At 33.2% G+C, this 13224-nt stretch overlaps 1 protein-coding gene and 1 non-coding gene across 3 annotated transcripts; one reads left to right on the top strand and one right to left on the bottom strand.

Moving 5' to 3' along the window:
• Positions 1 to 4292: 4292 nt before the first annotated feature.
• TRNAD-GUC lies at positions 4293 to 4364 on the bottom strand. The gene has a single exon. It is a non-coding gene; the product is annotated as a tRNA-Asp (tRNA).
• Positions 4365 to 4426: 62 nt separating this feature from the next.
• On the top strand, positions 4427 to 12924 carry LOC123894268 (uncharacterized protein KIAA0930 homolog). 2 transcript variants are annotated; one of them, XM_045944222.1, is made up of 12 exons: positions 4427 to 4593; positions 4793 to 4982; positions 5083 to 5157; positions 5813 to 5919; positions 6425 to 6485; positions 8898 to 8957; positions 9066 to 9140; positions 9643 to 9801; positions 10570 to 10624; positions 11155 to 11277; positions 11633 to 11856; positions 12052 to 12924. In XM_045944222.1, exons 1-12 carry the CDS (start codon positions 4562 to 4564, stop codon positions 12073 to 12075), a joined length of 1185 nt encoding a protein of 394 aa, XP_045800178.1. In that variant the 5' UTR covers positions 4427 to 4561; the 3' UTR covers positions 12076 to 12924. The 2 variants fall into 2 exon arrangements, with proteins under 2 accessions (XP_045800178.1, XP_045800179.1); XM_045944223.1 differs by lacking the exon at positions 12052 to 12924 and having other exon boundaries at positions 4437 to 4593; positions 11584 to 11723.
• The last annotated feature ends 300 nt before the right edge of the window (positions 12925 to 13224 follow it).

The raw sequence follows: 13224 nt of genomic DNA, 5'->3' as shown, positions 1-13224 counted from the left end.
GTACTTAAGTATTCCTATGGTTTATTTTATTATTTTCACTATTTTAATGTGTTTTTATATTTAAGTTTATTTCTAGCTTTATTTTATTTTCGTTACTTATTTTCTGAATTAATAATAACTTGACACTTTCTCAGTCTGTAGGTCATAACTGGAGCTACGAATATCGGATAGAGGCGCGGGAAGATGCGTTGGAAAAATGAGATAGAGAGCTACAACTTTTGTGTTGAAGTCTAAAGTCAATTCGGAGTGCAAATAAATCGAATAATTACGTTTATGTTCCAGACGTGAATTAAATTATTAATTTTCAGCACAACTTTATGTTTTCGGCCCAATTTGTTCAAGGCCCGTTTCCATGTACTATTTAAAATGAAAATAAAAGCAGCTAGGGGATGCATCAGTATTCACGAAATTAGAAAAAACCTAGCAGCCGTCACTGACTATGGAGAACTAAAATTCTTTATCGATCCATTGGAGTAAGGAACTCCGTTTATGAATTCTTGAGGTTCGGTTTATAATTGCAATTCCGTTTGAATGTTTATTCTATTTTGAATTTGTATTGTTGAGATTGTTCGAATTGATTTTTCGCTTGTTAAAATTGATTTGAATAGAAATTGATACAAACTATCTCGCTTAGCAATAGGGTTGATTGGAAGTTGCTAGGATATTAACTATGTTTTCGTGATGCTTGATCACTGTCATAGTTAATTGAATACATATGATGCTTAATCAATTTAATTCCGTATAATACTAATTTTCGCTTGTTTAATTAGTTTTATGTTCATTGGGTGCTGATGAAATAATCCTTCCATCCGTTTCATCCACGTTTTCCATGTGGAATAAGAAGTTTGGGTATTCAATCATTGACAAAGATAAAGAGGAGCTTATTTTTGGTGGAGGAGGTATCAAAATTGTTAATTTTAGAGATACAATCTTGTGTTCGAAAACATTGAATCATGTTGGATAAGCTAGTGTGTTCTTATGACATTTGGTTCAGTGATACGATACTGTGTGCGAAAACATTGAATGGTGAGCTTTGATGTACTGCTGTGACGGAGTTCTGCTTAGTACAATGCCATATTGTACTAAAACTTCTAGGGTTTATAGTTGATTTTTTGGATTTTGGCCGATTTTAGGTTTTCGGCCGATTTTTTGGGTTTTCGGTCGATTATTTTTTTTCGGCCGATTTTTTGGGTTTTTCAGCCGATTTTAGGGTTTATAGTCAATTTTTTTAATTTTGGCCGATTTTAGGTTTTCCTGCCGATTTTAGGGTTTACAGTCGATTTTTTGGATTTTGGCCGATTTTAGGTTTTCGGCCGATTTTTTGGGTTTTCGGTCGATTTTTGATTTTTCGGCCGATTTTTTGGGTTTTCAGACGATTTTAAGGTTTATAGTCGATTTTTGGAATTTCGGCCGATTTTTTGGGTTTTCGACCGATTTTTGGGTTTTTGACCGATTTTAGATTTTTTCGGCCGATTAAGCGTTTATTGTCGATTTTAGGTTTTTCGGCTAATTTTAGGTTTTACGATCAATTTGTAATTTTTAAAAGTTATAGAGAAGAAAGAATTTCAAATTATTTGGTTTTAGGTGTCATTTTGAAATTCTCTATATTTAACTTGAACAAAATACTTCATAAATTTCCATCATTTTGAAAATTCTTCAAATTTTCATCAAAACAATGGAATTCATCTCAAATCATTTGAATTCCCTCAAAACATTACTTTACCTCAAAAAATTTCTCCATCCAAACACACTATAAATAAATTGGGTGTTGATGAAATAATCCTTCTATCCGTTCCATCCAAGTTTTCCATGTGGAATAAGAAGTTTGAGTTTTCAATCATCGACAAAGATAAAGAGGAGCTTATTTTTGGTGGAGGAGGTATCAAAATTGTTAATTTTAGAGATACAATCTTGTGCGTGAAAACATTGAATCATGTTGGATAAGCTAGTGTGTTCTTATGACATTTGGTTCAGTGATACGATACTGTGTGCGAAAACATTGAATGGTGAGCTCTGATGTACTGCTGTGACAGGGTTCTGCCGAGTACAATGCCATATTGTACTAAAACTTCTAGTTCTCAACAGAGGAGGCTCGCATGCATGTGCGAGGTGTGCGACGGCATAGGGTAACTCAAAATTTTGAGGTCCTATAATATTACTTATATATTATTTATACCTATAAAACATCAGATGTATATTAATAAATTAATTTTTAGGCCCTAAAATAATAGTTATATATTGTTAATGTTCATAAATATCATGAGTATCAATATATTAGTTATCTATACTCGTAAATATAGTTCTAGTCCATTTTAATCTTTGCATAAAATTTAATCTTAGATTATGATTTTCCTTTTTGACGTTATATTCAAAGATAATTATTTTGTATTTCTTGTTCCATTTAATTTAATGTAAGATTTAATATTGATAATTTATATGTTTACAAGAATATTTTTTTATATTATATGCAATTTAAATCGATAATTTTTTTAATTTTTTTTTATTAAGGGGCCACTTTTATATTTTGCACAGAGCCTCCTAAAACTCGGAGATGCCCCTGGTTCTCAAGATCTCTGCCTGTTTTTCCTTTCAAACTTTTGTTATATCTGTATTTTGGTATTACACAACTATCAGTGGTTTTAAACAATATGAGTGGTTATTAGTTTCCTATTTTTGGATTTTTTAGTTTCCTATTATTGTGCTATTATTCTGCTGCTACTGGATTTAGTTTCTATTATTGTGCTATCTTTTATGTTTTCTTCTCTCCACTAACAGATAACTACAAACACCATTCTCAAACAAGTCAAGGTGCAACTTGCCCAATTCTACCCTTTCCTTCTATTTAATGTTAGGAATATAAATAAATTGTATGACTCACTCACTCTGAACATGTATATCCGTATTAAATTTTCATTTTTTTTTTACTTTATTGAATCTAGAGGGGATATATCCTAAGTTTAATATCCCCTGACTTTACTCCATCAATTAATTAATGCTAGGATAAATTCAAGTATAATAGGATAAATTGTCAAGAGGCTAGCTAAGTCAATATCCTGGAAATGAAGAACTCAAGAGTACTCAGTACCAAATTCATAGAGACAAATACAAAGCTCCAAATATCAAGGGAATTATCTTTGTACCCAAGGATTTCAAGCGCATGTAACATTTTATGTATTTGAATGATAATAGCAACCTTAAGTTTGTCACAAACTTTGTAATAATTCCAAGAACTTTTATTTAAAAATTATTTCTCAATGTTGAGATTGTTTGGTGACGGTGTTGCTGCATATTGATAGTCTTCACCAAGGTCTCATAGTCGATCTGATTCAAATATAACTCTTTGAAAGTAATAATCAATTGCTAAATCCACCGCATATACCAACGCTCGTGCTCCGGTTGCTATGGCTTCGTGTTTTCATTTTCGAGCCAAGTCATTGCCGTTGCTACCACCAGCAAATTGTCTTTTTAAATTATCGTTAGGGGCTTAATTGTCCCTTTCATCATATATTATTTTACAATGCTAATTTAGATAGGAACTAAGGGTGTGTTTGGTAACACAAATAAGCTAGCTTATAGCTTATTATATGAGCTTATAAGCTTGTTTCAAAAAATTAGAGGTGTTTGGTAACAAGCTTTTTATACTAGCTTATAGCTTTTTTTCAGATGCTATTTCAAATAGCGTTTGAGCTTATAGCTTATAGCTTTTTACACTTTATTCCATTTTTACCCTTTAATTTAATAACTACCCACTCTAAAAAAAAAAACTACCCACTATCAATTATGTAATTTTATATTTAATAACCACTTTAAAAGTTAATTTTACCAAACACTTTAATTTCAATAAGCTAGCTTTTCAGCTATCAGCTATAAGCTAGCTTTTCAGCTATCAGCTAGCTTATCAGCTATCAGCTAGCTTATAGCTTATTTTTACCAAACAGACCCTAAGTTGTCCTAATTTTTTTTCAAAGACTAAAGTTTATTTTTATTTCTCTAGAAACTAAACTAGGTTTTCCAAATTTTTCTTACTGATTAAAATGAGTTTACAGTTTATGATAAATTGAAGTATGTATAAAAAGGCACAGATCTTTTAAAACTATTTAGGGTCTAAATATTAGTAAATAAAAAATTTAAATTCTAAATCTCACAACATTATGAAAAACTGAACGCAAAACAAATTTATGTCATAGTTATTTTCTGTGTCACGTGACACGGTCTCAAAGCTTCTAAGTTCTAACACAGACAAAACTGAACGCAAGACAAAATATGAAAAAACCGCAAAATGTTTAAAATTTCGCCGTTGCCGGGGATCGAACCCGGGTCACCCGCGTGACAGGCGGGAATACTTACCACTATACTACAACGACTTGTTGATGTTTAAGTTTCAATAATGCTTAATATAACTTTCGTCATTCTAATATTTTGTGACACCGACTGAACGGTTAATTTCATCTCTTTTCATTCGTCGATGAATTTTGGCAACAATCTGAGAATTTGTTCATGATCCATAACCTCTTCACTCTAATAATTTCACGAACTGAAAATCAATTCCAGAAGAAAAAAAATGCTTGGCGATGGAAGCGAAACTCCTTCAAGGTACATTCACAATCACACTCGTAATCTCATTTCACTTTTTATTCATTACTTCATCATTTCATAATTCGATTCTGGAACATTCATGCAACTTCACATCATACTAAATCTGAAACTTATCCCTAATCAACAAACTAAATTCAGTTAATCAAAATTAAGACGATGTTAATAACTTGCTTTTCCTTTTTAATTAAAATTTTAGATATGAATTGTTGACTATGGTGAAGAAGCACTCAAACTTAATAGGAAAAACTGTTGTTGAAGAACAAGATGCTCCTGATGTTGAAATGGATATGAAATTTTGGCATGATGTATTTGATTTGTATTTTGTTCGTGGTAAAGAATCTAGAGGACGCCAAGATGATGATCTTGTTTTCTTTGTCAGAAAATTGGTATTTGTGATTTTTAATTTCCCTAATTTTGGATTTATTTCTTGTTTATGTTAATGATTATTCATCTTTGTTGACCTTTTTAGAAGTTTTTACGATTCAGGTTTCTCGAGGTTCTGGTTCTAATAGCGATACAGAGAATGTTGATCCGTATTTTGTACGCAGGTGGGCACCTGAGGTAAATCCAATATATATATATGATGCTGCTGAAATTTAAACAGTATTATTTTTTAAATTGTTTGTTAAACATGCTATTGTTGTCCTGCATGTATGCTTCATGCATATAATATGATGATATTAGTATTTTTAATGTTACTTGGCTTTCCGTTTGAATCATTTACATCTCCAAAGAAATGGCAAATATGTTGGAAAAAATATGTTTGTTATAGTTTCACTATTCACCCCTTGTTCATTCAATCAAATGTGAAAACTTGTAGTGCTGGTGTTTGAGTATGAATGAAATTCATTGAAATTCATTTTTTTTTTTTATGTTGTTAAGATTGCTTATAGTTTTTTTGGTCTGACCTCTACGATTGGCTTTGAAAAATCAGTTAGAACTTGTATTAATTTGCTTGAGAATTTTGCTTAGTGTACCTTATGGATTCATATTAGTTGGCCTTGGTATAGCATGAGTTGGATTGTGAGAAGTATTGATAACTTTAAGATGTTTGCTTATTATGTGTGTTGATATTATTTAGTTTGTGTGAAAGTTATTGTTTTGTATTGCTAAAATGTTTTAGGTTTATTGGATAGCTCATATGGTGTAGGCTTTGGAATTCTATTCATTATGAATTTATGATGCCGAATAACTTTTTAAATTTTTTCTCCTCCAGTTGAGCAACTTAATTGATGAAACTTCAATTGACGTGGATTGGAGGCGTTCATTTTACTTGAATTTAATTGCTCATACATCATTCACTGTAACTGTTGCAATTTGCAGGTAATGATGCTCCTCCTTAATTTTGTTTCCACTATTGTGTTTCACCTTGCCTAATCTGTTAGAAGGTTTCACAAGCAATTAGACCGCCTTTATAATTTTTCCAGCTGTATCACTGCAAAATGTGTGCATCACTTAATCGATGCACAGTCTAGAGAAATGAATCTCTGATTAATTTGTTTTCACAAAATGCTATGAAGATGGGTTATCTGTATGATTTGATCAGTGTGTGGGCTACTTCTGTTCAGCAAGATTTCCTGTACAATGACTGCTAGTTTTCATTTCTGTTTCATCAGCTTTTCATGCTAATATTGGTTTGATGACTTGATCTTTTTGTTTGTTGATCATGATTGGAGCAACTTTTAAAATTCTAACTGAAACATTCTGCAACATTGAAAACAGAAAATCGTATATGCTTTAACTAAAAGCTATGAATGGGTTTTTATGAGCAATATAAGGTTTTTAAATGTTTCAGTGAGTAATTTGATAATTATATCTATTTCTCTAGTCAACAGGTTCTTCAGAACCATCAAGCTGGGAAGGATACATCTTTATCCCCTATATATAAGGTAAACATAGTTTAATGAATCTTTGTCTACTAGTTGAATTATATTTACTTCCTTTACTTGTAATTATTTGTTAAAGACAAAAATTGATTTCTTTTATATTATTTCCACCATTTTGTGTTTGCGAATATCCTCAAGAAGAATACATTTTTTTTAATGCTACGATAGATACCAACCTAGGACAAAGTATGGCAGATTTATCAATCCCAAACCCTTTAGCAAGGTGATGGTGAAACGTGTCCTTTTTAGGAGTTAAATTGATTTTTGCAGACACTGTTCAAACCACTGCTATGGCAGGCAGCAGGCTTTAGTTTCTTCAATGTATGTCTAGTTAGGGTTTGTTCTGATTTTTATTTCAGTCTTTTTGGGCTGTTTATATATTTTTCCCATTGCATGTGATTTCCATATCAAGTTCCATTAATTCTTTTGTTGGTAGCTATTAACATTTCCTACTTGTGCCACTTTTATTCAATGACGAATTTCAAATTTATTGCCTTTAGATTTTGAAAATATGTTGCTTTCTCTTGCAAGGGTCAGCCCAAAGTGAGTAAGGTCTAGAACAAACTTGAAATATGTCTTTTTGCTTTAAGTGAGAGAGCTGCTAGGCCTTTTTACTAGCATGTGAGGCCTGATTTTTTAGATTTTGAAAAGAAGATGCTTTCTCTTTGCCAGGAGTGATTTCTCTCCTTCATAGCTCATAGTAATGGATTCCCCAGCTCTATTGTCTCAGACAGAGACAAGGTTTTCTTCAGTTCATTTTGGGCAGAAGTTTTCAAACAGGCAGGTACAAGATTGAAGTATAGCAGTACTTATCACCCTCAGTCAGATGGGCAAACAGAGGTAGTGAATAGATGTCTAGAAACATATTTAAGATGCTTGACTGGTAGACAACCCAAGCAGTGGCCTAGATGGTTAGCGTGGGCAGAATATTGGTATAATAGGAATTATCATGCATCTCTGAAATCCACTCCCTTTGAGGCTTTGTATGGGAGAGTACCACCAGTGTTAATAAGCTTACAGCAGAAAGGAATGTTATGTTGAGAGAAATGCAAGAACAGTTATTGAAGGCACAAGACCAGATGAGGGCACAAGCCAACAAACATAGAAGAGAGGTGGAGTATCAAGTAGGAGATATGGTGTATTTGAAGATCCAACCTTACAAGTTAAGGAAGTTGGCTAATAGATTTAATCAGAAACTAAGCCCAAGATATTATGGGCCTTATGAGATAGAGCAGAAGATAGGTGCTGTGGCTTATAAACTGAAGTTACCTGATGACAGTAGGGTACATCCAGTTTTTCATGCTTCTTTATTAAAGAAAGCTATCTCTCCTAATGTAGAATCTCAACCTCTACCTGCTTGTATGAATGAGCAGTGGCAGTTAGAGCCAGGGCCAGAAGAAGCAATGGATACTAGGAGGAATGAGCAGGGTGAAGTGGAAGTATTAGTGAAATGGCAAAGGCTACCAGAATTTGAGAATTCATGGGAATCAGTTGAGAAAATGAGGAAAGAGTTTCCCGGATTTCTCCTTGAGGTCAAGGAGAGTTTTGAAGGAGGGGGTATTGATAAGTACGACATAGTTTATACACGTAAGCACAATAAGAAAGGAGGAGGGAATCACTCCTAAATGATAGCAACAAACTCGGTGGTTTTTGGATGACTATGCCAGGTGGCAGAGAGAAAAAATAGAATTTAGATGCTATAATTATGGAGTTTACGATGGGGAATAATCATTCAGATATTTTGTCAGTATTGTTACTGCTCTGGGAGATCCAAGGGTTCTCGAATTGCCTTACCTACCTGTTACAGTCTTTATCGTTATTTTTCCTTTTCTTTCATCTCTGTAATAGTTGGCTGAATCCCATATGAACTTCAGCTATTTATATTACTAAAATAAATATACCAGTTTTACCTATTTGTCTGCTATTTTGTGTTAGCAATACAATATTGATCCTATCAATTTGGTATCAGAGCTGTCATATTTTCTGAAGTGTGAATTAGACGGAAAAAAATACACCATCCAAGGAGATCAATATTACCCAATATAGTTCCCTATACCAGTTATGCTTTAAATCATCATGTACTTTACCTGATACATTATCTTTACAGAATACTTTAATCCCTTTGAAATAGATACGGATTTGAGAATGTGTGTGGGTCTGTGATTGTGTTCTGCTTTCCTATGACAACCAAGTTTTGGTGTTGATCAATTTGAAAATAAGGCCTGTTCTGTTCTTATGACTTTGGACTGTAGGGTCCCTTTTTAAAAAACTTTAAGCTAACTTGGTTGTTTCCCTGTTACATAGACTTAACAAACATGTGTTTTATATTATGCAAGATGTCTAAAAATCTAAAACGTAAATATATGTATAAAATAAAATTTGATTCGTCAAACATGGCACATTGCACTTTCTCAGGTTGTGAAGACTGTTTATGCATCTCCAAGTCGTGTCAATTTTCAATTGGACTCTAAAAAGGCAAGTGTACCTATCTTTGTTATATACCATTAGGGAGAAAGAATACTGTCTTTCTTATAGATTCATATCATTTTATTGACAATAACACCTTCACTGGCATGTCTATAGGAAGTGGAAACAACACCTGCTTATCCGGATATATGCTTTGCAATTGATGATTTCGACTCCACATTTGATGCTGTGGTAATATACCATTTTTAGCAAGTTATTTTAGATTTTGAATCGCATTTTATGTATGGAATGTATAAGTATCCAGTATGCTATGGGAATCACATTTTTTAATTAACTAATATAGGAATAGCACTTCAAAATCGCTATATGTTATCTTGTTGGTTTCATGTTTAAATATGTTACCTTGAAATACCCCACATTCTTACTTACGTGCAATGTAACTTCCATTAGAGAATATCTACTGGTAAAAAAGTTTAGTGCAGATTAATAGCTTCTCTTGTTAATTCGTAATGCTTACAATGTGCTGTTTAAAGCTGAAAATTTTGTTTAAAATAGATGCTGAGTTCTTAATTCACATTGTGATATTGTATTTATTTTCTCTCAGAATGCTTACTCCGATTCCATTGTTTGTGCATCTTGTTCCTTATTTAGGAATACATCTATCATTAAATATTTTTGCATTCTGGCTCTGCTCACTCCATAAGTAAGCCTTTGTAATTCCATTTCCCTACAGGTTTTGACTGAAAAAGATCATTGCTATTGTGTAGTTCTTAATGCACATGACGGGGCAGCATTTCCTAGTGAAAAGGTGTCAAATGATTGCAGTACTAGTGATGATTCCTCAGTGGAAGTTTGTACTAGTACTAGTTCTACTACAAAAACAGACACTAAGGTTTGTTAATTCTTAGTTACTGTACTGAAATTCATTTTCTTTTTAAGGTTTTTGAAAGTATGATTGGTGTTTACTCTAGAGATTATTTGAGTAATTGTTCTTCATACCTCATTTGCTTGTTTAACTATATGCTATCTGTATACATTGTATAAGTGTATATACTGTCTCTTCTATGTACTTACAGTCTTACATAATGAAATGCGCAGCTGAAGCAACGTACCTTCTTCATACCTCATTTGCTCGTTTAACTATATGTTATCTGTATACATTGTATAAGTGTATATACTGTCTCTTCTATGTACTTACATAATGAAATGTGCAGCTGAAGCAATTGTCACTTATGCACATGGCTTGGAAATTATGGGTTGTAACTATTCTAACCGCATTATGGTGTTTACACTTATCAGATGAAGTTTTGCTGTTTAAAAACAATTTGGTTACAGGTCAAACAACTTGATCCAGAGCAATAAAAAAATACCTGAAATACATGTTAGTTCCAAATGAGTTAATATATTGGTATAGCTTTTCTTGACAAGTTCTCTGTCAACCCATCAATAAAAAAAAGTTGTGGAAATTTGAATTGTATCCTTGCGCCCAATAATACATAATCTTTTCAACAAAGTCACTGTTATTTTCAATGTTTTCTCATGGATGAACCCAGTCACTTTCGATCTTTTTTGTCTGATGTATTGTATCTAAGTATCTTCGTAATTAGTACATAATCAACAAATGGTGACATTCTAATTCTCTTGTTTCTCTGACTTGCAGCTTACCCTTTTCTCAGGATTTGTCAGCTATCAGATGGTTAGAGATGCATATGATGGTTATTTTTCCTTCAATGCCCTCTATTTAGATATTTATTTTGTTTATATTTCCAGCTGTTCAGCAATGTTTTTCAATGACTTATCTACGGAATGAATGATTTCAAACATATTTTTGCACAGTTTACATTTCGTGTCACCAGAGACATTCACAAAGATATGTGGATGTGCATATAAATGTGATCTTGAATTGATATTTCATTTCTTCGGCACCTATGAAACTTTCACAACTTAACTATGGTTGAAAACTTTTATTATTTATCCTTGCCAGTAAAACCACTGTACTTTGTCATGCTATGATATTTCAAGTATTTACAGATTTCATGTATAAAGCAGTTTGATTCCCGTAGATTAATCTTTAGGAAACATCCGTTTTTTACTTCTGTTAGAAGAGACTTTTCCCTTAAATCAGCATATAACATTTATTGCCTTTACAGAGTGAAACTTCAATGTTTATTATATTTTACGTAGTTAATGGTTGCCACAAACCATTCCCTGGCCACTTATGCATTCCCTGTTTGCTGTACTACAGCCGGAAAATCTCGATTTGGGAGCCTTTTATCAGGAGGCCATTATTCTGGCAAAACAGATAGGATTTACATGAAAGGTCCCGGAGGCCGTGGGGAAGTTGAAGTAGCTGTTTCTGGTGTTGCAGGTAATGAAACTTTTTCATACGTGGGTTTTTTGAATTTTGTATTGAAAACTGAAAAACTTGCGTTTTCCACCCTGAATTTCTATATTGTAGGAAAATAAGATGAAGTATAAATAGCTAGCGTTACTGTTTGGTTCAATGTTACATGATTGATTTAAATTTTAGTCTATCAGGATTGCAAGTACGTTTTGGATACTTGATAGATAGATCCAAGCCTCACTGGCAATACTGTTTAGTGTCTGACTAATCTCACCAAATATGTTGTGAAGCTTGTGTGTGCAATAAAGCTCTAATTCTATTATTTAAAAGGTATATATTAAGAGATGGATGAAATGGAATCTGTCTGTTGCAATGTCAGATCAAAGCCAGCAGGATTCAGGACCACATTCTCCAGTTATATCGAAGAAAGGGTTTGGATTAGGTGTAATTGTCCGCAGAGCTGCATCGGTTGCATCAGTAGCAGCAAAGCATGCTTATGCTGCTGCCTCTAGCCCAAATTTGGATGAAATGATACCTTTGAAGTGCAGCTTAATGTCCATATCGTTGCCCTGGGAATATATAGCTTATGATCTTCTGTTTAAGGTGAGGTCTTGCATTGAGTATTTATGGCTAAATGAAATGACAATCTACATGGTTTGGGAATTCATGTTATCAACAGTTAGCATACATTCCGCATAAAGTAGTATTCCCATTTCTCAGCGCTACTCTTTGATTTTATTTCACTGATACTATTCATTTGGAGAACACTGATTATGATCATTTGATTGTCATATTTAGGGAGCTCCTCCAGTGAACATGTGATCATTTCTGGGTGCAAAGAAAATTGAATTGGAGATATGTAAGTTATGAAATTAATTTCTGTTCTGAAAGTTCTTTTTGGTGTATGCTGCTCGTGCACGCATAGGTGTGTGAATATTTTGGTGGTGGGGTGAAAGTCCCGGGGGAATTCGTTGCACATGTTCGACTGTTTATAAACATTCGTTGATATGTAAGTTAGTATATAAGCTGGATTATTGTTAATTCCCACACTGCCAATTACTAAGTTCCTTATTAGTTAAACCCAGTTTTTTATGAAGAAAAATTGTGTATCCCTTTCAAACCTGATGTTATCACAGTTTCAAGGTTATGAATGTAGAGCCACATATATAGGTAGCAATGGGTTCCACACATTTATGCACTACAAATCCCAGTCGTCCAATCTCATCAGACGACTCTTATTTCAAGATCTATTCAAGAGCAGATCTCTGAAGTCAGATGCGGGCCATTTGATTTTAATTCAATGGCCGAAATTGCTCGTACCCGTGCTTCTCTAACCGCAAGCAAGGAGTTCATATTCACTTAAGTGCGTGTTTAGAACTTTCTCAACTCAAAATTTCTTGCATCTTAATGGAATTTTGCCAGTTCCATAGAAGGTACATCTAGTTGAATATGTTTTCATAGGCTAAGGAAGTGGCTAAAGGAAACAAACGTGTAGATAAAGGAGAAGCACCTAAATTGTACTATTCTTCTTTCCATTAAATTTTCTTGCAGCACATGCAACCTAGTTACTTTATTATTACGCCAAAAGACACGGTTACTTAATTATCTTTTTTCTTCATTAAATTAATCAAGGTTAGCTAAAATGGTAATAGAAGTGATTGCATGTTATCATCCACCCACATTTTGCTTTAATAATATTTGTACTTGCAGTCCATGGGGATCCAACTAACAACCAAAATAAAACTTCCCCAAAAGAAGAAAGCTTAACTAAGAAAACTACCTGAGAATATTCCTTTCAATTTTGTGATAGTAATAAACATAAAAATAAACTAAATTGAAGCTCACATATCAGAAATCGTTATTATGTGTGTCTTTGCCAATAGTTCATATGATTGATTTGGTAAAACTATAGTAGGAAAACTAATTATATTTTTTATTGGCTAAAGTAAATCAAGACAAATAGATGTATGA

Source organism: Trifolium pratense, linkage group LG7 (assembly GCF_020283565.1).
Source record: "Trifolium pratense cultivar HEN17-A07 linkage group LG7, ARS_RC_1.1, whole genome shotgun sequence".
Taxonomy (NCBI): domain Eukaryota; kingdom Viridiplantae; phylum Streptophyta; class Magnoliopsida; order Fabales; family Fabaceae; genus Trifolium; species Trifolium pratense.
This window is presented reverse-complemented; position numbering and strand designations above follow the sequence as displayed.